The 24,300-nt window shown below is 48.5% G+C and overlaps 10 protein-coding genes across 10 annotated transcripts; 4 read left to right on the top strand and 6 right to left on the bottom strand. All coding sequences in view use genetic code 12, as the record gives it.

Annotated features, from left to right (window-relative positions):
* Positions 1-111: 111 nt before the first annotated feature.
* Positions 112-2,127, bottom strand: ACS1 (acetate--CoA ligase 1; the record flags this gene model as incomplete). The annotated part of the gene is made up of 4 exons (XM_025480188.1): positions 112-282; positions 318-1,384; positions 1,411-2,075; positions 2,120-2,127. 4 exons carry the CDS (start codon positions 2,125-2,127, stop codon positions 112-114), a joined length of 1,911 nt encoding a protein of 636 aa, XP_025334488.1.
* A 2,407-nt stretch (positions 2,128-4,534) lies between these two features.
* On the top strand, positions 4,535-5,050 carry CXQ87_001653 (uncharacterized protein; the record flags this gene model as incomplete). Its single annotated transcript, XM_025480187.1, has 1 exon — positions 4,535-5,050. One exon carries the CDS (start codon positions 4,535-4,537, stop codon positions 5,048-5,050), a length of 516 nt encoding a protein of 171 aa, XP_025334487.1.
* An 88-nt stretch (positions 5,051-5,138) lies between these two features.
* On the bottom strand, positions 5,139-5,537 carry HTA3 (histone H2AZ; the record flags this gene model as incomplete). The annotated part of the gene is made up of 1 exon (XM_025480186.1): positions 5,139-5,537. One exon carries the CDS (start codon positions 5,535-5,537, stop codon positions 5,139-5,141), a length of 399 nt encoding a protein of 132 aa, XP_025334486.1.
* Positions 5,538-5,812: 275 nt separating this feature from the next.
* Positions 5,813-7,615, bottom strand: NPR2 (nitrogen permease regulating protein; the record flags this gene model as incomplete). The annotated part of the gene is made up of 1 exon (XM_025480185.1): positions 5,813-7,615. One exon carries the CDS (start codon positions 7,613-7,615, stop codon positions 5,813-5,815), a length of 1,803 nt encoding a protein of 600 aa, XP_025334485.1.
* A 1,973-nt stretch (positions 7,616-9,588) lies between these two features.
* CXQ87_001650 (uncharacterized protein) lies at positions 9,589-12,240 on the top strand (the record flags this gene model as incomplete). Its single annotated transcript, XM_025480184.1, has 1 exon — positions 9,589-12,240. The coding sequence occupies one exon, from the start codon at positions 9,589-9,591 to the stop codon at positions 12,238-12,240; it is 2,652 nt and encodes an 883-aa protein (XP_025334484.1).
* Positions 12,241-13,197: 957 nt separating this feature from the next.
* On the top strand, positions 13,198-14,910 carry HSP60 (chaperone ATPase; the record flags this gene model as incomplete). The annotated part of the gene is made up of 1 exon (XM_025480183.1): positions 13,198-14,910. One exon carries the CDS (start codon positions 13,198-13,200, stop codon positions 14,908-14,910), a length of 1,713 nt encoding a protein of 570 aa, XP_025334483.1.
* Positions 14,911-15,486: 576 nt separating this feature from the next.
* Positions 15,487-18,419, top strand: RRN11 (Rrn11p; the record flags this gene model as incomplete). The annotated part of the gene is made up of 2 exons (XM_025480182.1): positions 15,487-16,004; positions 16,037-18,419. The coding sequence occupies 2 exons, from the start codon at positions 15,487-15,489 to the stop codon at positions 18,417-18,419; spliced, it is 2,901 nt and encodes a 966-aa protein (XP_025334482.1).
* Positions 18,420-18,524: 105 nt separating this feature from the next.
* On the bottom strand, positions 18,525-20,063 carry CXQ87_001647 (E3 ubiquitin-protein ligase; the record flags this gene model as incomplete). The annotated part of the gene is made up of 1 exon (XM_025480181.1): positions 18,525-20,063. One exon carries the CDS (start codon positions 20,061-20,063, stop codon positions 18,525-18,527), a length of 1,539 nt encoding a protein of 512 aa, XP_025334481.1.
* Positions 20,064-20,203: 140 nt separating this feature from the next.
* Positions 20,204-22,717, bottom strand: KIP1 (Kip1p; the record flags this gene model as incomplete). Its single annotated transcript, XM_025480180.1, has 1 exon — positions 20,204-22,717. The coding sequence occupies one exon, from the start codon at positions 22,715-22,717 to the stop codon at positions 20,204-20,206; it is 2,514 nt and encodes an 837-aa protein (XP_025334480.1).
* Positions 22,718-23,701: 984 nt separating this feature from the next.
* On the bottom strand, positions 23,702-24,061 carry CXQ87_001645 (uncharacterized protein; the record flags this gene model as incomplete). Its single annotated transcript, XM_025480179.1, has 1 exon — positions 23,702-24,061. The coding sequence occupies one exon, from the start codon at positions 24,059-24,061 to the stop codon at positions 23,702-23,704; it is 360 nt and encodes a 119-aa protein (XP_025334479.1).
* Between the last annotated feature and the right edge of the window lie 239 nt (positions 24,062-24,300).

Genomic DNA, 24,300 nt, shown 5'->3' with positions numbered 1-24,300 from the left:
TTTTCTGTATTAATCGAGAGAAATTGTTTCCGCACATATCTAGCATGGCAACAATAATCTAATAATAATATATAGCACGTTAAGCCGTCATAATCCTATCTGTAAGCAAGTTTATCTTCTGGACTGCTTCACAATTTCAATGATCTGAGAAACAACACCAGGGTTCGACAAGGTCGAGATATCGCCCAACTGGTCCTCCTCGCCAGCCAACACCTTACGCAAGATTCTTCTCATGAGCTTACCAGAACGCGTCTTGGGCAAGTCATCCACCAACAAGATCAACTTGGGGCAGCGAAGGGACCAATCTCCTTTCTCACCGTCAAGATCAATTCCTTCTTGACGTTGTCCACAGTCTCCTTGTCCTCAGGTCTGAAAGTCGACTTCAAGGAAACGTAAGCAGCAACAGCCTGACCAGTCAAGTCGTCAGCGTATCCCACAACAGCACTCTCGGCCACCATGTGGTGCTCAATGAGCGCAGCCTCGATCTCGGCAGTGGACAATCTGTGACCAGAGACGTTGACAACATCATCAACACGGCCCAAGATCCAGAAGAAACCGTCCTTGTCACGAGCAGCACCGTCACCAGTGAAGTAGTAGCCCTTGTACGAGGAGAAGTAGGTGTCCACGAAACGAGCATAATCGTTGTAGATACCTCTGGCAATGGATGGCCAAGCATCCTTGATAGCCAAGACACCCTCGACACCGTTCTCCTTCAATTCCTCACCGGTGATGGGGTCCAAGATGTGAGCGGTGACACCGAAAGAAGGCAAGGAGGCCGAGCCAGGTTTGGTTGGGGTGACACCGGCCATTGGGGTCAACAAGTGAGAGCCAGACTCAGTCTGCCAGTAGGTGTCCACAATGTGAGCCTTTCCACGGCCAACGTTGTCATTGTACCAGTGCCAGACCTCGGCAGCGATAGGCTCACCAACGGTACCCAAGACTCTGATGGTGTCCAACTTGTACTTCTCGACGAAAGAGGTACCAGCCCTCTTCAACAAACGCAACGCGGTGGGAGCCACGTAGAATTGGGTGACCTTGCACTTGTCAACCACCTGCCAGTAGCGGGAGAAGTCAGGGTAGGCTGGAGTACCTTCAAAGACAACAGTAGTGGCACCATTGAGCAAGGGACCGTAGACCACGTAGGTGTGGCCTGTGATCCAGCCAATGTCACCAGCGGTGAAGAGAATGTCATCTTTGTGCAAGTCGAAAGTGTACTTGGCGGTCAAGGCAGCACCCAACAAGTAACCAGCGACATTGTGCTGAACACCTTTGGGCTTACCAGTAGAGCCGGAGGTGTACAACAAGAACAATGGGTCCTCAGAGTCACATGGCACAGGAGGGAAGTAGTTGCCGTACTTGGAGAGCTCCTCGTGCCACCACAAGTCTCTTGGGGGTGGAAAGGAACGTGACTGGAGCCAGTACGCTTGAAAACAAGCACGTTCCTCACATCGGGCAAGTCTTTGAGGGCATCGTCGACAATCTTCTTTGTCTCGATGGTCTTTCCACCACGCTTGGACTCGTCGGCGGTGATGACAAGCTTGGAGTTGGCATTGACGATTCTGTCCTTGAGGGAGGTGGAGGAGAAACCAGCGAAAACAACCGAGTGGACGGCACCAATACGGATAATGGCCAAAAGAGTGACCACAGCCTCAGGCACCATGGGCATGTAGACCGCGACGGTGTCGCCCTTCTTGACGCCCAAGCGCACCAAGCACTGGGCCAACTTGGACACCTGCTTGAGCAACTCGCCGTAGGTGATGGTGTAGCCCGTGTCGGGCTCGTCGCCTTCGTAGATGATGGCGGCCTTGTCTGGCTGCTCAATGGCCCAACGGTCCACGGCATTGTAGCACGCGTTCAACTGGCCACCGACAAACCACGCAGGCAAGTCGCCGTCGACAAAGTCATTCTTTTTGTCGTGGGGGTAACGGGTGTGGTCAAAGGGGCGGGACCACAGCAAGAGTTTTCTGGCCTGTTCGCCGAAGAAAGCGTTTGGGTCCTCGACAGACTGGCGGTACAACTTGTGGTACTCGTCGAGCGAGGCCAAGTGGGGGTGTGGTGGGCTCTTTCGATGAAGCCTTGGGGTGGCTGCTGGGCCTTCTGGGATTCCATAAGAGTGGACTCGGGCATTTGTGGATGGAGAGCCATTTTCGAGGGGCTCGGGACGTATTTATACCAGGCGGCTTGACCCCACAGAAGTGGTCTGCGGGGCGCCGCATGCAGGCACATTACATTCGGAGTAGATTCCGAGTAGGAGGGTCAATTCCATGCCGACGGGGTTTGGGACGTTCGGCCCAGCGGGGGGTTTTCCAGGTCATGAGGCAATTTGCCGGTTTCCATGAGAAAATTGGTATAAATTCGAGAGATTCCCCGTGGAGCCGGGTCTCAGATCGAGCGAGTCAGGGCAGTGTACCCGCACGGTTTTCTTGGTTCATTGTGCCCCACTGTCGAGCGGGTTGAGCTGAGGGTGAGGGTGGAACGCACAAGGGGAGCACGGGACATGGGAAATTGAGCCGATTGGCATAGAGGTTTTTGAACCTTTTGTTTTGGACTGATTGAGTTTTTGTTTCTTTGAATTTTAATTTTGGAGGGCTAAGGGCCGAAACGAGCTTTTCCCGTTCCGCGCTAGACCAGACAGCAGTCCGCTAATTACGAGATCCGCGCGGCCCACGATGAGGCTAATTGAAAAAAGCAGCGGCGAGTGGGCAGGCGGATTGAAGCAGTGCGGTACGAAAAGCAAAGCAAAACCTAAAAGGGCAAGTGCATAGGAGAAAAGAAAAAAAGAGTTTTTCATAATTAAGGAAGGTTGGGCGGCGGAGGGGCGGAGCGGGCCGGACGAGCTAACACCGAACCCAACTGCCCAAAAAGCGCAGCACAAAGCTCCCGAGTCAGGAGGCTGTAACACCGACCCCCAGCCGTGGCTGCAACCTCACGAGGCTTTCGGGCCCCCTTTTTTGAGGATCTCGTTTTTCGACTTCTCGACGAAATTTTCTTGATCCGGTTTTGTTCTGCTCTTTTTCTTTTCGCTTTTTGCCCCATTGGCTTCTCGCCTCGTCTCGACCCTCACTCACCCTCACTCACCCTCAGTGCGGTGGGGGTGGTGGGGGTGCCATAGTACCTCCGTGCCAAGGGCGTTACGTCAGTGCTAGCGGGTGAACCAGGCTTAATCTTTTTGGGATTTGTGGTGGTCAACCGGATGCAACTTTGCATCGGGCATTGGCTGTGCAATATTGCGTCTCTTGTTATTTTGCATCTGGCCCTTTGCATTTTGCATCTGGCTTTGCAATTTGTGCACCAGGCTAGTCACCTGGCTGCAAAGATTCCGCTCGACCCGGCCTCTGCAGATCCACGTAACCTTGTTCACACTGGCTAACACCGGCACCTCGCCATTGTCCGCCGGGCTTTGCAGTGCTTAGCCGTTTTGTAGAGTTGCACCTGGTGGTTAAGACCGGGACCTGGTGGTTAAGGCTGGGTTTTGAAGCGGTCGAGGGCACGAAGTTTGACTTGTAGGCTGATGGTGGGGAGGGTTGCAAGAGGGAGAAGGTCGTGGTCCAGGGCATGAGGAGGACCCACCATTTGGGAATGCCACATCCTGGTGGTATTCAGACCATCGGCCTTTCATGAGAGTGGGCCAAAAATGGGTGCAAAATGCACCTAGCTTGGGTATCGACTGGTTCTGGCCCAGTGATGGATTCTTTTGTAGGAGTATATTGACCCAGTGCGAGAAAGCTGAGCTCGTTGGAAGGTACGTATGCCCATGGACATGTGGGCATGTTGAGTATCGTTAGCTTCTAGGATCATAGCGAGGCACTCGTAAACCTGGGATCTGATTTCGTCAGAACAACGGAGCCTCAACTTCTTCCAACTCCAACGGGAGTCATGGGCTTGCTGCACTGGATGAAGAGATTTATAGTTTTTGATGGTATTGCAATCCATCGCCTGTCATGGCCTCTATGGAGCACATAGCTATGGGTCTGGTAAGTAACCAACCGGTGGCAGCCAGTCTCAACAATGACAACGCTATACTCACTCTTTGCCCATTTGGCCTGTGAATCTTCAAACGCAATATTAGTATCCACTTCCCCCTTGGCTACGATCTCCACTAGATAAGCACTTGACGTGATCTCCCAAGACACCCTGAAACTATACCCCAATTTTTAACCAACAATACCCTCTCTATCCATTTCTTGGATCAAACCAAACTTGGTCTCATTCATATCAGTGTGTATTCCTCTCCTTTCTGTCCTTCGCCTCCATCCACCACCAAGGCCCTCACCCAACACCCATCAACTACTTCCCAATTATGGCTGCGAAAAACCAATCACCTACGAAAACTACAAAACTACAAAACTACAAAACCACAAAACCACCACCTTGAACAAAAATAATCCCCCAAAACTCTTTTTTCTCAATTTTTACATCAGTCAGTTCCCGAAACCCCCATCATCTCCAAGACTAGAAAACCACCCCCATCCACCACGAACCGCCACCGGCCTGTACCCAGACCAGCTCACATCAACAACCACTATTCTTCATCATGAGCGGAATAGCGCTCAAGGTGACGTCGCTCCTTGTCCGGACGGTGGCAAAGCCTATAGCCAACGGACTCAAGGCGCAGGCGAAAAACAACGAAGGCTTTCGAAATGCTTGCATCAGAATAGCCCAGACGGTTCACTCGACCGATGTGAGGTTGCGGATGAAGCTCTTGGGAGAAAACAAAATCAAAGTGCGTCCCTTGAACGACAAAAAGGCCATCGACAGCGGGGCCAATTTCCTTCTGGAAACATTCATATTCACTGTGGCGGGACTGCTTATATTTTATGAGTCGTATCGATCGAGACGGAAGCTGGCTGCTGAAAAGCGTAATGTGAAGAACGACATCAGCGAACTTCAAGACGACATTGAAGAGGTGAAGAGTTTGCTTAAATTGCTATCGAAAGAAATCGATCACTTGCAGGAGGCCACTAAAGCAGCCGCTGATGAAACAGCAAAACGGGTGGAGGCTTCCCGACGGGAAGCATCCGAACCAAAGCATGTAAATAGAATTGCATAGATGACAGGCTACATCGAAATCAACACCAAAATACTGTAAGATCACAATTAATATACATTCATATATTGTACAGAGCGCCAACGGCCGCTTATTTGCCCTTCTTCTTCTCCACCTTCAACAACAACGCCTTGTTGATGTGGGGCAACACACCACCGTAAGCAATGGTAGCCTTAATCAAGTTATCCAACTCCTCGTCACCTCTAATGGCCAACTGCAAGTGTCTAGGGGTGATTCTCTTGACCTTCAAGTCCTTGGCAGCGTTACCTGCCAACTCCAAAACCTCAGCAGTCAAGTACTCCAACACGGCGGTCAAGTAGATGGCAGACTTGGAACCGATTCTGATCTTGTTCTGGGCGTTTCTCTTCAAGTATCTCTTGATTCTTCCCACGGGGAATTGCAACCCGGCTCTTGCCGAGTGGGAGCTGGTCACTTTGCTGCTCTCGGCAGACTTGCCCTTGCCTCCGTGGACTTTTCCTTTTCCCGACATTAGGACAATTGGTGATGTTAATGTAAAAGAATGTAGTAACAAGCGGGAGGTTGTTTACTTTTTGCTCGCTATCATAACATAAGGCGCGCGATTGTGGAGAGGGTTACCCGGCCGCGCCGCCTCCTTGTCACATCAACAGATGGCCTCAGTAAAGCACAGTGGAATAGCAATAACTTCGTGAAGTTGAACTATTTTCAATTCAACAAAGCAGATTTGTCGGGCTTGACCGGCATTTCGGGTCGGTTAAAGGGTTTCGCAGTTTCGCTTGCATGACCTCATGAGTTGATGGCAAAGTGAGCGCCTAAATGATCGAGAAGCTTCTCGACTTCAGACCTCGGCTTCTGCAATTCTGTGCAAATCAGATCCATGTGTTGAACGCCCTTCACGAGCTTGATCACTTTAATAAGCTCCTCCTTGTTTTCGTCCTCTTCGTCAGATGATTCAGTTTCGGAATCGTCAGACCTACTTTGGCGGCTAGTCCGCTCACGTGGATCCTCGTCGTCTGAATCATCTGAATCACTTTCGAAAACCTCCAGATCTGACGAGAGCGTATCGTCGCTGTGGCCGAACCTCTCAACCTGGTAGTGGAAACTCACCGTCCTGCTTTTTCTTCCAGTTTTAAGATTGCTTTCATTAACTGAGCTCCGGAGAAGCCCCAATTCCTGATTGGAGCTTGCGTGAGACATTGCACGTTGTTTTGCTGCTCGCCTTAGTTGGCTCTCGTGGCTCTTCACTAACTCATTTAATGGATCCTGGTTAGACTTTTCATTCTCGAAAAATTTCGTCACGGATTGTAATATTGTATACGAGTGCAGTCTGTAGATGAGACCCCGAACGACGCCAAAGTTTATAAATCTTCTGACGTCTATGTTTTCCAACGCCTTTTGGTGCTGGATGTACCACTCTTTGATTGTCTGACCCTGGTTCAACAGGCGGTAGAGATAAAAAAGCGTAGATTTCGAGGGAATGTGAATAGGACGAGACAGCGTGTGGATTCGCCCTTTGGGGCCTTTGAAGTATGTGCTGGGCGATGCTGATGTGGGCTCAAGACTCTTGCTTCCTTCTGATTCAAACCGTGGGGTACCTGGAGTGGCTGGAGTGGCCGATACCAGCGGCGTTGCAACTACCAGATCCTCCGAATCGGGGATTTTGATAACGTATGCCTGGCATTCCTCTGCCATGCCCGGAGCTGTAAGGAAGTTACCAATATTGTTGGTCGGTGCGTAGACGTTTCTGAACTGGAAAATGTCGACGATGGTAAGACACCTGTAGTGCATCAAATGTTGGATACACTGTTTCGTCAAAAGGTAGTCTGCGTCGGCCAACTCGGAAATACGTTTTACTGAGTTGAGTCCGTTGATGAACGGAAGAATCTTCACCATTGTGGGATCCCAATTGACGTCTATAAGCGAGTGTAATCTCACAGTCATGAGGGGCACCTGAAATGCCTTTATGTTCACCGGTGGCGGTAGAACAGGGAAAAGCTTGATGTCCACACTGTTGGAAGTGTCTATGGGTATGCAACATTCTGAGTAATTGTTGAGGTCCTGGAAGATCTGGTGTATAAGGGATTCAATTGACAGAAGTGTGAACTTTTTCACTTTTCCTTGGCCCGGCGTGAATTGCGTTTTCTCGGTTGAAGGTGCTGCCTTATCGCTGAAGAACATCATTTCCTTGTCAAGCTTGCTAAGCATGAAGGACTGCTCCTCCAAGGCCCGAAACATGCTGCCCATTCGCTGAATAGCCAGTTCGTACGGCGTCGTATCGGAATTGTAAGGAAAAACAAAGCAGAAGTTGAAGTTGAAGGAGTTTCTCAGGTACCGGCTTCCTTCGATGTTGACCGGGTACCCCAAGACCTGGAGGTTTTCGATCTTGAAGGAGATGAGCTTATTGCATAACTGGGGCTTGGGAATGACGTAGTTTTTCACAGTGTCGAAGTTGAAAAGGGAAGCACCTGTGGAATTGGCTGCCAGGGAGATGGCTGTTTCAGGAACCTGGTGCACAATCTTTGTACCTTCAGTGGGGTGGAAGACGGCATAGAAGATGGCCAATATGGGCACAAAGCCGTCGCTATCCATGAAACGAGTGTGTTGGTGAGAATTGGGTTATCAGGGTAGTAGTATTGTGCGATGATGATAGTGCGGGTTGTACTACTGGGTCAGGATTTGAACGGGCAATACGTGGGTGATACTTTTGAACGAGAGGATTCAATCGGACAATTGAGAGTGTTTTCTGATATACATGTCGTTTTTACTGAAATGCTGTGCGTGGTAACCGGGCCATTTTCGTGATTCGCAGCTACCGTCGGCTTAACAAGGATGTCTTGAAGAAAGTGAGCCTAGTGACATATACAAACAAAGGAGAAGAAAACCAATAAGATCCACAATCAGTCAATTTGTGGTTTTGCTTCAAGGAACTTTGTGGTTTTGCTTCAAGGAACACTACCGCCCTGGCCCCCACCAATCAGATTCAACATTCCATCTCCACCTACAACCGACTAGCACTCTGCCGGAAAACCCCGGAACAGCCGCCGCAGGATTCCCTGGTTCCCAAATCTTATTTGTGCTTGTGCCCCTCTCAAGGGTCCTATGTATGTCCCACTTGAGCAAGCTTCCCGAGCGCACTTCTCCAAACCATACGGGCAAGACGCAGGAGCTGTCAGGGAGAAGCCACCAATCAGAAAGTCTAAAATTGGTGTTACTCAACGGGAATGACCGGTTCTGCTGCTGACTTCATCAGGGTGCCTTGAACAGCGTCTTCCAATCCAATAGTCGGCTTTCATTATTTCGTAAAACAACCATTGTGATCTTTCGAAAGCGCAGATACTACACAGAGGCTCGACAAGTTGAAAAACCTTCGTTCCACGTAAAAACCGCCTTCGCCACTTGTGGCTGGTACCTTCCCTGCGGCTTCACGCAAGAACCTGTCGCAGAAGAAGTTGTAGATAAATATCGTCAGAAGCCTCCAGAAAAACACCCTGAAATGTAGAAAAAACCTATACACAGTCCCCATGGGTCATATGGCTGCTAAACAGACATGGTGAAAGCTCCCGTACTCCACATCAGCCTCCTATGCCACAGACGACTACGCCACATTTCCCAGATGCTTTTCGCCCCTTAAGGGCGTTAAGGGCTTGTGTGAATTCCCCGACTCTGAAGACGTCATTTTGACTGCGTTGACATGACCCTGACTATTCTAGCCAATGACGCTCAAGCCGGCCATTTCTTCCAACCATTGCGCAAACCCAGCTCTTCCAACCCAGTTGCTACCACACGCTCACAACGCCTGCCTCGAGGCAACCAGGCCTCGATCTTCTGAACGGCGGTTTGTCTGGCTAATTTCAAATCACAGTAGTCTTGTAGATTCATGCCTCGACGGACTGTGTTGCAGCCATTTCTGGAACACCTGCTTGCAGAGCGGCGCATGGGGAAGCCGCACCAATATCCAATTATCTCACGAACCAGAGCAGCTACGGGGATTCTGAAAACACCCCTGTGTTCAGAAAGCCCACTTTTGGCACCAAAGTGTCATCAAAAACTTCAATTTCTTAAATTTGGACGAATTGCTCAGGTGGGGTTCCTGTGCGAAGTGCACTGCCGCAGGCATCATTCCAACCTTAGCCCTGCGTGCTCTTCACCCTCTGCCCAGCGGCTTAGTGATATACGCAACACTTCTTTTTTCATACCAGTGAAGCTTTCAGGTCTTCAGACGTATCAGGCCTGTTTCTAATCTCCCAAGAAGCTATCTCTTCCCACCGCAAAAACGCCAGGTCGGCTTATCCATCGGAATATCGGCCTTGTCCTTAAAGTCAGGCACCACCCTGCCAGTGCCTCCTCTAGAAACTGAAGGACGTTTTTGGTCACAGGCCTGGAAACATCATCCAAACAAAACATCCACTCGAACTTATTGTCCTAAAGCTCCCTAGAATTTTCCCTTCCAGCTACCAAAACATTCCAGTACTCCTAGCCTCAAAGAACACCAAGCGTTTCCCTGAGCAACAGTTGCCCTTCCTACAGAACATCCCGTATTAAAGAACTTCCTCCATCTCATCATGAACGTCCAAGCAAAGAAAAACAGAAAGATCTCATGTGTCCACTGCCGAAAACTCAAACGCAAGTGTGACGGCGAACTGCCGTGTCTGAACTGCCAGAAGCGAAACATTGTCTGTGAATACTCCCCAACGGACAGACGCAGCCAGCGGTTCTCCTTGGTGTACATTAAGTCCTTGGAAACGAATGCTGAAATCTACGAAAACATTCTTAACGAGTTGGTGCTGTTGCGTGGCGACAAGGACGCCTTGGCAGCCAAATTGTCTTCTTTGGAATCGACTTTCCCTGTCACGGCTCTGCCCAAACCATTGCACCAGTTGCTGGAAGAAATGGCCTCCATCCAGCTGAGTGAGGTTAGCGTCGAAAACGAACGTGCCCATCTTGATGACGAAGAAAACTACTACGGCCCAGGATCCATCTACCATTTCGGCGAGTACACCACGCCCGAACTGCTGAAAGGGCTGCCGCCAGAACAAGTCCTCACTGGCTTGGAAACGGTGCACACTAACTACGACTTCATCAAGAGCGTGGTGGTCAATTTCTTCACCCACCAGTGGCCGCTGCTGAACTCCTACTATCTCGATAAAAGCGCTATTTTGGCAGACCTTCACAAGGGCAACGTTTTTAATAGCCCTCACGTTTCGGAGGAACTTCTTTATGCAATTTGTGCCAACTCCGAACTGCTTTCTTACGAGGCTGCCGATGCGTACAAGCTTTTGGCGTTGAGCAAGGTATATCCCACGGAGGTGAAGCTGCTGATACCGTTGGCGCAAGCTTACATGCTTTTGGCAGCTCATGAGTTCTCTCTCGGCAAGGTGACTAGTGGCTGGCAGCTTTCTGGGTCAGCTATGCGAATGGGCTTTGATTTGGGCTTCCACCACAATGACGGGCCTGATTTATGTCCCAGAAAGAACCGTCTTTTATTTGGCTTCATGCTCATTGACTCATACATTTGCATGGCAGTCGGAAGGCCGAACACCATCACACAGAACAATGTGCCCGTTACGCGATTGCCTGAAGAAGACGATGCCAACTTTCACAATATTCGTGATATTGTGCTGCTATTGGAACTCACAAGACCAATGCATAAGGCTACTTACGAACCAATCCTGTTCAACAAAGACCCCCGAATCAACTACTTGTTGAAATTCAACCGGTCCAAGATGTTTAATGTGAAGATCTTGAAGTGGAAGTCGGATCTTGATCCTGCTTCTCACTGGCTGTACGCACTGCTCAAAGCGCTGGACGATTTGGCATATCAAAATCATAACCTCAAGTTCTTGTACTGGTATATCCTTCTTTTTATCAACAAGCCTTTCTTGCATGTTCCACGCCAGTACTCTGCGGGCTATATCATCGAGGAAATGTCCAAGGAGGTGCATTTGATTGTCTGCCTGCGTCTTGAGCGTATGGAAAGAGAGGCGAGAGCTCAGCAGCTTCACCCTCTCGAATTAATGAAGTTCGTGCGTTATGAACAATCTGATCCGTACCACTGGGCTACCTTGGATATCTGTATGATTACGCTCTTGTCACATGTTGTGGTCACTTTGATTATGGATCACCCTAACAGCTACTTGTACATGGAGAAGCATTTGAAGGCTTACACAAGATACCTCAATGGTGTGAGTGCCAGAAAGTACAAGTGTAAGTTCAACGCTATGGAGCGTCTCTTGGAAAGATACAATGAATGGAGATCTTCTCGCACAGATTTACCTGCGGTGAAACTGGCTCCATCAGAGGAAGCCTACGAGATGAAGCAACTCAAGGAAAGTATAGACGAAGCATCACCACATTCTCTTCTGACAGGTTCAGAACACGCAGAGACCCCAGGTTCAGCCTACGGCATCACTTCGGGAAGTGATTCTAATCTGCCCTTTGATAAGAAGGTCAAGAACGAAAGCAGACCCGACTATGTTGATCCCAACCAGAACCTTGCTCCGCCTCCACCTTTCCAAGCTCCTCCATATCAACAACAGCCTCCACTTCAAATGATGGAGCGGGTTCAGTTTGACAATGCGCAGATGGGACCACCCTTTTTCCAACCACCTGCCCATGGATTTGGACCTTTTGGCATGCCACAAGGCCCCATGCATCACCAAGCTCCGCCACACAATATGCCAGCTCCAGAATCTCATCCACCAAGACCACCTAATCAACCGCACCCACAGCACAATCCTCCACAAGTGACACCCATGACGTATGGCCAGATGCCACCCCAGGTTGGTGAGGTTCAAAGCACGCCACATGGCGCATATAGCGTGCCACAGTCGATCCCTACCATGTCTGGTGAGCCGTCACTTGCATCTGTGCCTCTGTACCAGGGTACCATAATAGACAAGGAAACGTCAGATCTGCAGAGCAATAGATTCACAAGCAGAAGTTCTGTTCCTTCTCAATTTGAGAATTACACCATGGGTGACGCTTTACCACAAGAAGGTAACTTGCAACAGAACATCAATTTTTACGAGGCCATGACCCAGCCATTACCAGACACGCTTGGCTTCAACGAGTTTCAAACAGACCGCCCATCATCTAGCGATAATATTGGTCAAATGATGAATACTTTGTTCAGCAACACAGGAGAAGAGTTTGAGGCCCCCACGGATCAGTTTAATTGGGATAAGCTTTTCGACGAGAAGTACGCTGTTGCATAGGCAAGCTTGCACGATGGTGTGAGCGACACTGATGGTTATGTATAATGTACTTTTGGTTTGACGTGAATCTAGGTAGGAAGCGTAGACCAATTTAGTTCTCCAGTAACACGAGAAAGTTTAACTTGTAAATGTTCTCAACGTCACTGAAACCGAACACCCCACTGTTCAAGTATGTGATTAAAAATAAAAGCTTATTATAGTTGAAGAGTGGTGCGGGAAATCTGAGAAATGTGTCAAACCTGTCAAGCGGCAATCACAATGTTATGCGTTTACAGTGCCATTTTTCTCAAATGCGGTACAACAAGAGTTTCCATCTAAAACATGATTTCTATAGAGATGATGGTTCAGTAGCATCTAGTTCAAGTTCGCTTATATGCTAGAATTGAGGTTTCAACAAGTGGTGCATTGAGGAGTGTTACATACCACAAAGAATTTGAAGACTTTTTTGAATCTTGTAGACCATTCTAAATTGATGAACAGACCGTAATGTCAATATTCGTAAATTACGGATTCAAGAGTCGATTCAAACTCCAAGATTCTCCCCAACACATTCTGGGGGTACCGATTATGCTCACGTTATTTTAGAAACCTCATGGTAGGATGGATAAGAGTTAACCTCTCTCAGTAATGCTACACCTCATCAATTGAGGGCTTTCTTGCTGATTCTGTACTTTTCCGAAAGTGACTCAAATTTGCACCCATTCTGCATCGGAGTCTCCACACCGATCATCAACATGCAATGCACAGTACAAACTTTCAGTGTCTGAGCACTTCTTCACCATGACGAACCTTTTTTAGAAACTCCTTATTCAATAACATTCCATAACTTAACCAATTGAACACCATGATATGCTGGCTTCCCGGTGAAAAATCGGGGTGCGGAGTGCACAGAACCTTCTCGAAAATTTTCGGCCACTATATAAGCAGCGCATTTCCCCCAGATCCAAGAACCACCAAATGTTGAGATCCAGAATCCCCAGCACTAGAGCATTTGTGCGTCACCTCTCGCACAAGGAGTTGAAGTTCGGCGTTGAAGGTAGAGCCGCCCTTCTCAAGGGTGTGAACACCTTGGCCGACGCTGTTTCCGTGACTTTGGGTCCAAAGGGTAGAAACGTGCTCATTGAGCAGCAGTTCGGTTCTCCCAAGATCACTAAGGATGGTGTCACCGTTGCCAAGTCCATCACCCTCAAGGACAAATTTGAGGACATGGGCGCCAAGTTGTTGCAGGAGGTTGCCTCCAAGACCAACGAGCTGGCTGGTGATGGTACTACCTCTGCCACCGTTTTGGGCAGATCCATCTTCACCGAGTCCGTGAAGAACGTGGCCGCTGGCTGCAACCCTATGGACTTGCGTAGAGGTACACAGGCTGCCGTTGAGGCTGTGGTTGAGTTCTTGCAGCTGAACAAGAAGGAGATCACCACCTCTGAAGAGATTGCCCAGGTGGCCACTATCTCCGCCAACGGTGACGCCCACATCGGTAACTTGTTGGCTTCTGCCATGGAAAAGGTTGGCAAAGAGGGTGTTATCACCGTCAAGGAGGGTAAGACCTTGGAGGACGAGTTGGAGGTGACTGAGGGTATGAAGTTTGACCGTGGTTACATCTCTCCATACTTCATCACCAACGCCAAGAGCGGCAAGGTTGAGTTTGAGAACCCCTTGATTCTCTTGTCTGAGAAGAAGCTTTCCTCTATCCAGGACATTTTGCCTTCTCTTGAATTGGCCAACCAGACCAGAAGACCTCTTTTGATTTTGGCTGAAGACATTGACGGTGAGGCTCTTGCCGCCTGTATCTTGAACAAGTTGAGAGGTCAGGTCCAGGTCTGTGCTGTCAAGGCCCCAGGATTTGGTGACAACAGAAAGAACACCTTGGGTGACATTGCCATTCTTTCCGGTGGTACCGTGTTTACCGAGGAGTTGGACCTCAAGCCTGAGAGCGCTACTGTTGAGCAGTTGGGCTCTGCCGGCTCCATCACCATCACCAAGGAGGACACCGTCATCTTGAACGGTGAGGGTCTCAAGGAGAACATCCAGGCCAGATGTGAGCAAATCAGAAACTCTGTTGACGACACTCAGACCTCTGAGTACGAGAGGGAGAAGTTGCAGGAGCGTTTGGCCAAGTTGTCTGGCGGTGTTGCTGTCGTCAAGGTTGGTGGTACCTCTGAGGTTGAGGTTAGTGAGAAGAAGGACAGATACGACGATGCTTTGAACGCCACCAGAGCCGCTGTCCAGGAAGGTATCTTGCCCGGTGGTGGTACTGCCTTGATCAAGGCTTCCAGAATCTTGGACGAGGTCAAGGAGAAGGCCGCCAACTTTGACCAGAAGTTGGGTGTTGAGATCATCAGATCCGCCATCCTCAAGCCTGCCAAGAGAATCATCCAAAACGCCGGTGAAGAGGGTGCCGTTATTGTTGGCAAGATCTACGACGAGCCTGAGTTCAACAAGGGTTACGACTCTTCTAAGAGCGAGTTCACCGACATGATTGCCTCTGGTATCATTGACCCATTCAAGGTTGTCAAGAACGGATTGGTTGACGCTTCTGGTGTCGCCTCCCTTTTGGCCACCACCGAGTGTGCCATCACCGATGCCCCAGAGCCTAAGGGTCCTCCACCAGCCGGCGGCATGGGCGGCGGCGGCATGGGTGGCATGGGTGGCATGCCAGGTATGTTCTAAGCGTACAATTGCCTCTTGTAAATAGACTGTACAACATGACAATAGTTAAGAGTTGTTACATCAGTGTAGGGGGTTAGTAAATACTGCCAATGGCTGACCCAATGTGGGTTCCAATTTTAGAAATGTTTACATCGAATGGATGAAAGATATGGATAGAGCAGTCGTAGTAGTTGATAAGGGTACCGTTGTGAGGCTCTATTGAACGATTCTACCCAATCGTTTTTTTAATCTCTATATCGGAAATACCATTCCGGCACCGGCAATGATTAATTTATGTTGATATCAATAAAAATGAAGAACACGAATCACCGATAAATTATATTTAGGGTCTTTGAAATGTACGCCGGTCCTCATTCTCACCTTCTTGCACCCACATCGAACCCTGGTGGTAAACCTAAGACATGCAAAACACCCTTGAAGCAATATCAACCAATTTTCTAATAACCATCCTGAAACCCATCCCATCTCCATCAACCAAAACCAAAAATCCCAAAAAGTTGAAGATTTTCACCACCCCCACATTTCGATACGGTAGCCTCACTTGTAGCCTCACTCATCTCATCTCGCACATGGACCATGTTTGAAGACATCGTACGCCACAGCAAGTACAGACAAGCTGGGCTCAAGCGGTCTCGATATGAACGTCTTGTTGATCTTCAGGTCCGGAAAAACCTCGTTGAAGAGGTGGAGAGGCTCCGTGGGTCTGTTTTGGACCCTGCCTCCAGAAAAGAGCTTCTACGGCGTGCATCAGATATCATCAAAAGCCGGTCGCTACCAGAGGAGACTTACGAGTTTTGGCATTCTGGGAAGCTGGGCGAGACGCCCTTGATCGAGGAACTTTTGGCTGAGGCTGCAGAATTGGAGAAACACGCTAGTGCTGATATCAACAATGAAACAAACAACACAAACGACGTCGAGAGCGACAATAGCGACGATGAGAGCGATAGCCTGGACTCGGACTCTGAAAGCGAAGAAATTGAAGATCTTGAAGAGGATGTGGAAGAGCAGGTCATGGACGACGAGGTTCATCCAGATACCCTCTATGCTGTTAGGAAGCTCAAGAAATGGGAAAGCGGGTTGGATACAGCCCGCTCGTGGGCTAGAGATCGCTTCATTCTTACTAAAGCGGGAATGGAATTCCCGGGCTTCACGATGAAAGACAGTCTGTGGTGAAAAGCCATATAACTAATCTCCTGAACCTTCTACATGTCAACATCCTTCGACAGCACTGGGACCTCGCGTACAGGGCCTTTTCGCTCCTTCTCCGCTTTGACTACGTTGATCTTCGTGCTATTTGGCCCTTGGGTGTCGAAATCTTGACCAGACGTAAGGAAGAAATGGTCAGACAAAACACCGGCTCCAGACTCGAGCTCTTGAAGTGCAGGCGCTTCTTGGAATGGTTGGAGCTCGTGTATCCTGTTTTGCCTAGTGTTCTTTTGACCACTCAGTCTCGTGTGGGGCCTGTTTTTCGTGCTGGTTCCAGAAGACATGCTCCAGCTTATGTGGCAGCAGGACTCTGGCAGCTCTTGGTGGAGAAACAGTATGTGAAACTCCGAGAGTCTCTAGATGAATTGCTTCTCGTTCCACCGTATTCTATTGATGGCGGCTTCTTCTACATCCAAGCCTTGTGTTGTCTTTGTGAGAACATTCATTTGGCTGACATATACGTGCATTTTGACACCAGAGGTTTCCCTGTTGACGCCGATATCGGTGACTTAGCAGAAGACATGATGCTCCTCGGTTCCAAAGAAACCATCCAGGCCCGTGTATTGAGTAATATCTCAAAAATAGAGGAGCTGATAACCTCTTGCGAGTCGCTCGGCTTTGAGTATGCCAAATGGGACTTCGACGCCCAAATGAAAAGAGTCAAGGGCTACATGGAGGGCGCCATTCTGACCTTGATTCCCGAGAAGGCGGTTTCTCCAGAGGCTCCAGAAAGCCTTGGATTTTCCTTTCTACATGGCAAGATCGAACGAGCACCAACGGGTCCTCATACCATTGCTCAGGAACATTTATCAAGATTCACAACGTCCAATTCTAGAAAGTCATGGGTGTGGAATTGGTTCACGAAAAACGATGAAGCAACCGCTCGTTGTTTGAAGTGCCTGGAGGAAGTCCAAAAAAGCTCTGGTGGCTCCACGAAACAATTTATGAAACATTTGCGGAAACACGGAATCAATGATCGTACCATGTACAATGAGTTTATACAATTGAGGAGCGAGGAGCCCGTGAAGAAGAAGCCAAGGAAGAGACAAGTTGCCAAAGCGGGTTCAAAGCCCACGAAGCGTTCCAACAAAGAGGTTGAGCAAACCAGAGCCACTCAAGGAATACCCTCACCTCCAGCTACAGCAGGCGACTTGGTCACCAAAGAGCCTCCAGAAAAAAGAAGAAAAGTTCCCTTGGCAGTTCGTCCAAGTGCTCCTTCTCGCACGCCACAAGCATCAGATTCTGCTCGTCAAACAGCTGAGCCAGATACGTTTTCAAATCCTCCAGATTCGCCACCAAGATCCGAATTGCGTCATTCGCCAGCGCCTTCGATCAAAGATGAACAATCCCCTATTGCATCCCCGGCACCAGTTGCTGATCCTCATCAAGACGAAAATCAAAATGATATTGCATCTCCCACTCCGCTGGATAGTAACCAGCAGGACAGAGACACATCTGAGAGACAAATGCCAAATGAGTCTTTGGAAAAAGACGCTTCGGTGGCTAGTGATAGAGCATCTACAGTATCACGTCCCGATGAGTCAGAGCATGTGGAAGAACCAGCCCAAGCAAATGACTCCATGCTGCAAAGTCATTCAGATAAGTCTGGTCTTGATAGACCACTCAGTGATTCTATTCCGCAAGGTCCACCAGAAACACCAAGACTTCCAGATAACCCTGACTTAGCGATAGCTGTCAAAGAAGAAATCCTCGATGAGCTCAATTGTGAGCTTCTTGCAGGTGTCGAAGCAGCTCAAACTCCTGTTGGACCTCAGCTTTCATCGCCAGCCCCGCAAACACCACCTCCAGGTCCGTTTTCACCAGAACCAGACTCGCCAGAGTCTCAAAATTTCATGAGCGCAAAAAGAAAGCCGGTTCGTCGCCAGTCCAATTTCTCGCCTGAGAGTACCTTCACTGAGTCTCAAGGCGATGCTGATATGAGTATTCGTTTTAGAGAGTTCGCTGTGCAGACCAAAGACCCATTTCGTGTTGATCGAAGCATTCTTGAGGATACTGAGGAGGAACAGACAATCCAGCTGCCTACTCAGCACTTTGATGATATCCCAGACACATTGAGGTTTGGAGAAGAATCGCCTGAAACGAACAAGGACACCTCTGAGAGAGCTGGCATCAAAAGCGAGGATGAAGACTCCCCAAATGAGCAGCACAGTCTCGAATCCCAATCATCAGCTTCTGAATACGGAGACGCTCAATCCAGGTTTAACAGTGCAAGGAGAGCTCCCGAATCACCGAACGACTCATCTGAAGAAACTCAATTTTTCAGTTTCCAGGACACAGCATAGACCTTATTGCAACACTGCATCACACGAAAACTGCATTAATAGACAAACGTTTTACATAACACTCCTAGCCAAATCATTTCTTGATCCTATATCCTATATCCTGTGTTAATTATCCGGGCTAGCACGAAACATTTCGACATTCTCGTTACTGGTACTTTCACGCTTCCTCACGGAGAGAGTGCCAGTGTATTCTGGAGAAAGCCTTATTTGACGAGTATCTGCCGAAGTGCCCGTGGTAATCGGAAATGCTGCCCAATCCTGTGGTATAAATGTAGTTTCAGGGACAGAGTAATCCGTCAGAGTGGGCGATGCTGCCAGAGTCGTCTGGTCACCATCTTCCCTGATTCTTTCTGGAACAACCGCTTCTGCTGTTGCTGTCGCCGTCGCTTCTTCTGCGGTAATGCCAGCTCCAGGCTGAGCAGTTTCTGCAGCAGTGGCGAAAACGGTGTTTCGACAGAGAGGACATTTATCCGATCTTTCAAGCCAATCCTTGAGACATCCCATATGCAAAATGTGCCCACAGCGAAGCTTCTTTGGACGCCGCCTGGCACCAAGTACCTTTTTCTTTACTTCAAAGTACTCCTCTTCACACCACATATTGTCACGACAGATGATGCAGAGGTTGTCGCCCAGTTCCAAATCTTCCTTGGTGGCGTTGAGAAGTGATCTGTCAAGCTTTTTGCTCTGCTCTAAGAAGCTGCGGAGCTTCTTCGATTTGGAGTATACTTGGAGGACAGACACGGCAATGCCTTGAAGTAACGTGATGGGAGGGTTGACGTTACCAAACACGTAAAGAAGGTACATGAACATCGAGTAGAGACAGCCTTTGGCAAATGCCACGAAAATCTCAAATGCTTGGGTGTAGATTGGTTTGTTCTCCCACACTCTCTCTGACACATCCTCGTCATCGGGGTCTTCTTCCTCGCTCATGTCCACGTCAACTTCATTCTCAGCCTCCGCGGGGTCGGATGTCTGATTGTTTGGAATGGTGTAGAACATGAGCTCATATACGTGAAGGACAAGCTTTCCGAAGTACGCAAATGCCTCCATCCCAAGTACACCAAATTGGATGCCAAACAAAAGACTTCCAACAGAGCCAGTGCCTTGGAAGACATCGTAAGCAAGGAACTTTGCCATCACCAAATCAGTCACAGTGAACATCTGTAGTAGAACCAGGGCACGGTAGGTTGCGAAGTTGTAGAACACTTGTCTCGATGTTGAGATGTGATGTGGAATCAGGTTGACCATCTTCATCTGATAGGCGTCAAGTCGGTCAAATAAGATGATGTGGAAGATCTTGGACGAGATCGTGAGGTTGATCCACACTATGTTAAGGAGGAGGTTGTTATCACCGAACATAATGATAAGCAAGTTGATCAAGTAAAATGGAAGCTCCTCGGAGATGTGCTCGATCTCGATGATCCTCAATTCGTGGAAGATAAGCTTAATGCTTACGTATCCTGCCACAATAAAAAAACTCACAACAAAGTTGAGAAGCACAAGGAGTCGTACGCTTTCTGTAAGCTCAAACACAAATGTAAGATAATCCACTGAATGAGCAGCCAGGTACATCACGGCAGCAGCAAAAAGGCCGAAGCTAATGCCGCCATACGCTGCAATTGCAATGGCGCCTTTCAGAGGCATTGGAAAAGAATCTGGTGTATAACAAGTGGTGAATTGAAGTAACAGCTCACTCGCGATATACTGTCGTTTCGAATATGTTTCAGGCTGCAGGTCGTGCGCAATTCTGGTTCCCCAGATTTTGGGTTTGGGTGTATATTAAGCTAAAGTTGGGGGATTCGTGATTTGTGAAGAGATTGGTCGCTTCGCAAAGGAGAGAGGTCTGTGCGTCTTCGTTTAGCAGCATCTGGAATCATGGTCTGACCGTTTAGAATACGCATCGGCAGTCTGACAGGCAGTCGCAGGGGAGACCGGGAAGCCGGAGTAGAGGCAGGGCGTTTCCACTGGGTGGGTGATCTTTGAAGGTCAGCCAACGACAGATAGAAAACTTTGAGGTTTTTCTCCGTATGGCTAAGGTCTCTTGACAAGTCCAGATAATTTTTATCGATAGTCCCCGAGACCGCCTGGGTCTTTTGCGTAGTTGCTTTCTCGATGGCGTCAGCATGTCCTTTGCTCATGTTTGTGATGTCTCCCAAAACATTATCAACCACATGCTTTGTTTCCTGCTGCATTCGTGAGAACGCACCCTGTACCTCCTTCGTGGCGACGTCCTTGAAGGAGTTGAGTGACGAGGTGGCGTTGTTGGTTCTGGTTTGAATGGTCTCCAAACTTTGCGAGCTCTGCTGAACGTGGGCCTTGTGCTCCTTACTCAATTGCATTCTCTCTGACTTCATGAGATCAAGTGTGCCTTCCTTCATGGCCTCGTTGTTGGCCTCAGCGCTTGACTGGACGAAACCATCGAGCATTCGACTCATCTGCTGCATGTATGTTTCCTTAAGGGCCTTGTAGTTCTCCGCCATGCGGGCTTTGTAGCATCTGTCGAAGTTTTTGTAAAGAGAAGACTCCTCCAGTAAATGGGTTTTGTCGATGTACTCTGCAAAGCTTTCGTTCTTCGATCGAATCTCTTCGATTTGAAGCGAGACATTCATCTCTTGAGTGACCTTGTGAAGTAGAGAAAAGTCCATCTTTGCAAGAGCCAGCTCGAACGTTGAGGTTTCCTTCTCTACCTTGGTCGAGACTTCTTTTAGTCTCGATTCAAGAGTCTTTTTGAAGAGACCAAGATGCGTCTGAACCACCGTAGGTATTTCCTTGACATTCAGCAGAACTTGCATCATGTCCTTCAAGTTTGCAATCATTTCGTTAACGTCCCTTATTATGCTCAGGACACCTGTGCCAGTCACAGTTGATACTCGCTCCTTTTGAGAGCTATACTTGTCCTTGAGAACCATAAAGTCTCTCGTAGTCTTCTGAAGCTCTGCGATTTTCGCCGCAAGGTCCAGCCTGCTTTGCGAGCTCTCGTTGAGTATATTGTCATTGAGCAGCTTGAGCTCCTCGATTTCACTGTCTCTGGCCAATACTTTGGCGTTCAATCCCGAGATTTGGGTGTCTTTTTCTTTCAACTCAGTCCTTAATTCTGCGATGCGCCTTTCAAAATCCTCATAGTTTTGTACACTTATCTTGATACTGTTGTCCTTTCCCTTGGTGGCCAAAAGGTCTCTATTAAGGCGGGATATTTCTGCGGACATGTCACGAATCTTGGTGCGTTTGAGCACGAGTTCACTATCTGCGGTAGACTGTGGAATATTTTTGATGTTTTTAGCTTTTGAGGCGTAATTGAGGGTCAGCATGGTCTCCATGACATTCAGCTTTGCCGGCGAAATGGTTGCGATCAAGGCCGTTTTAGTCTTTCCTCCAATTGAGCCCTGTAGAAGGCGTGTGAGCTTGGACTCTCTATATGGTATATGTCTAGGTTCCCTGCCCTCGCTCAACGCACTGATGACTTTGCCTAGAGTAAGAAGACTCTGGTTGATCAGGCCTGCTTCTTTGGCGCCTGTGTCTGTAGCGCCAGACTTGATGATATCTTCCGACCCCGCGAGATCTACCAAGTTCATTTTGGACAGCCTGACGACTTCCTGACCGGAAGGTGACATGACTGTCTTGAGCAAGGTGATTGTGAATATAGTGTGGGAACGAGATGACCGGGAATTGAGTTTGGTGGAGCCCATCTTACGCTTGCCCAAACACTTTTGAAGCATCTCGAAGCCCAGACGAGCATCCAGAACGTCCAATTCGAACAAGTTTTGGATCATGGTTCCTCGACCATCTCTTGAGCTGTCACCTAGTAGCCTGAGCTTTGGCTTCTTTGCATTCAACTCAAGCTCGTCATTGATGAGATCATGAAGCTCTTCCTTGTACAACTCCACACACGAGAGTTTGACACAGATGTCGTCTTTGGCAACTTGAAATATCTCTTGTAGGACTCGAGGTACAATGCCTGCGTGCTCCCCGACTAGCTCTCCCAACATAGTGTATGTTTTTCCAGATCCTGTCAGGCCGTATGCTAGTATGGTCACATTCATTCCTGCCATGAAATCTTGAAGCAATGGCCGAGCTATGTTTCTGTATATGAGCTCCTGATCAGCATTGGCTCCGTAGACCTGGTCTAGAGTGAACACTTTACCTGTATTGTCGTTCAAGGACGTGTTGTTGACACTAACATAGGGCTCCTCTGTGGAGCAGAAGTCGTCTGGCACAGTCACAACAATGGGCAGCTGAGCAGTCACCTCTGCCTGGGTCCTTCTACGGACTCGGGCGCTGACCTGGATTTTATCGGACATATAATACAAAAGACGGTGGTAGTAGTTGTTGTTTGTTTACTTGTGGAGCGATCCATGCAGGCCATCGCCATTTCCACGATCTCGAGATGCAGATGATTTACCACATGGCGGTTGAACTACGAGTCGAATTGATTTACATTGGTGGTTTTCACAATTGATGAGGTGTATTAAAAACATCTGATTTTCATGCTTTTGAGGTTCATGTCTGTAAGTGTTAACTGTGATGGCTGCGAAAAGTTGTGGGGATTCGCGATGGCAGGTTGAAGATAGTTAATGATCTGGACAGTCACGAAGAAGTTGGATATAGTTTTTTTCGGTTTTTTTTTTATTCTCTGGTTTTATTGAAGATTTCTCGCAGGTGATGCAAAAAGTCGTGGGCCCTCAGTGTTACTAGCTCGGAGAGTGTAACGAATATGCGCATTGCTCACACGAGGTCTGGCGACGAATGAGTAGTGGTCCACACACACCAATTGCAAGCAATAATTTTCTTCTTTTGATATCATGTCAATTCATGAGTAAAATGAAGTCTCTGTGCTAAGATTTATGTGAAAGGTTTCATACAATCGAGCAGCTGAGTGTCTCACTTTTGTTAGCATTCGAACCCCAGTGTGTCGGCTATTTTGGAGCTCAGGATTTGATCAGTTCAACAACCTAGGCATTGAAGATAATTTGTCAAAGTTCACGACTCAGACTGGCCCCTAAACCTCGACAATCTCTGAGCGGATGCCAGGAATCCATCTGCATTTCCCCAGATTCCAGAGATTTCAAGAAAACCAGTATCCAAAAAAGTTGTCCAAAGCGAGATCTAGTTAGCGCAATGTAGTAATAGATCCATTTAGGTCCATAACCGTGGGTTTCGTGGCCCTCCAACCTATAACCACCAGTTCCAATCCACTTCAACAGGGTAGCTTCAACCCCACAACACTCCATCAGCTTGCCCTCCTGCCTACACCCGGCCAAACCGTTCCTGTATTTACACATATGCTAATCAAAGAAGTCGTCGTCGTCGTCATCGTCGAGATGCTTCCGGTCAAACACTATCTGGCTCGACAGCGCCTTCTTCTCGTCACGAGAAAGCAGATCCAAAATCTCCACTATATCCTGCTCGCCAAGCTTCCGGCGAATAGACCCCATCGAGATCATTTTGACAAGGTACTGCTCCACGGCGTCGGCCCTATCTGGACGTACGATTCTCACACGAGAAAGTCTTTCTCTGGCAGAAGGCTCGAGAACCTGGGAAAGCACCGAGATCTTCTCGTCCAGCCTTGCAGACTGCTGGCCAGAGTTTTTCTGGAGCTCTGCGAGTCTGGCCTCTCTGATAGCGTTGAGTTCAGCTTCGTCCATGGAGAAGAGAGTAGTTGATGCTCGCACTGTGTAGGACGGTCAGACAAGCAGCACTGTGGAGACCGACAACACGAAAAACGTTCGGTGGAAAAAAGAGAAGTAAAATTTAAATATGAACAGCTGCAGAGAAAGCTGATAATCACCCAAATTGCTCTTTCCCCCATCTGGCCGTTTAAAGTGGAGGTGGCATGGTCCACACCCGTGCACCATCAAGACACTTCAGGACGTGCCAGCGAGCA

This window comes from Candidozyma duobushaemuli, assembly GCF_002926085.2.
Source record: "Candidozyma duobushaemuli strain B09383 chromosome Unknown B_B09383, whole genome shotgun sequence".
Lineage (NCBI taxonomy): Eukaryota > Fungi > Ascomycota > Pichiomycetes > Serinales > Metschnikowiaceae > Candidozyma > Candidozyma duobushaemuli.
This window is presented reverse-complemented; position numbering and strand designations above follow the sequence as displayed.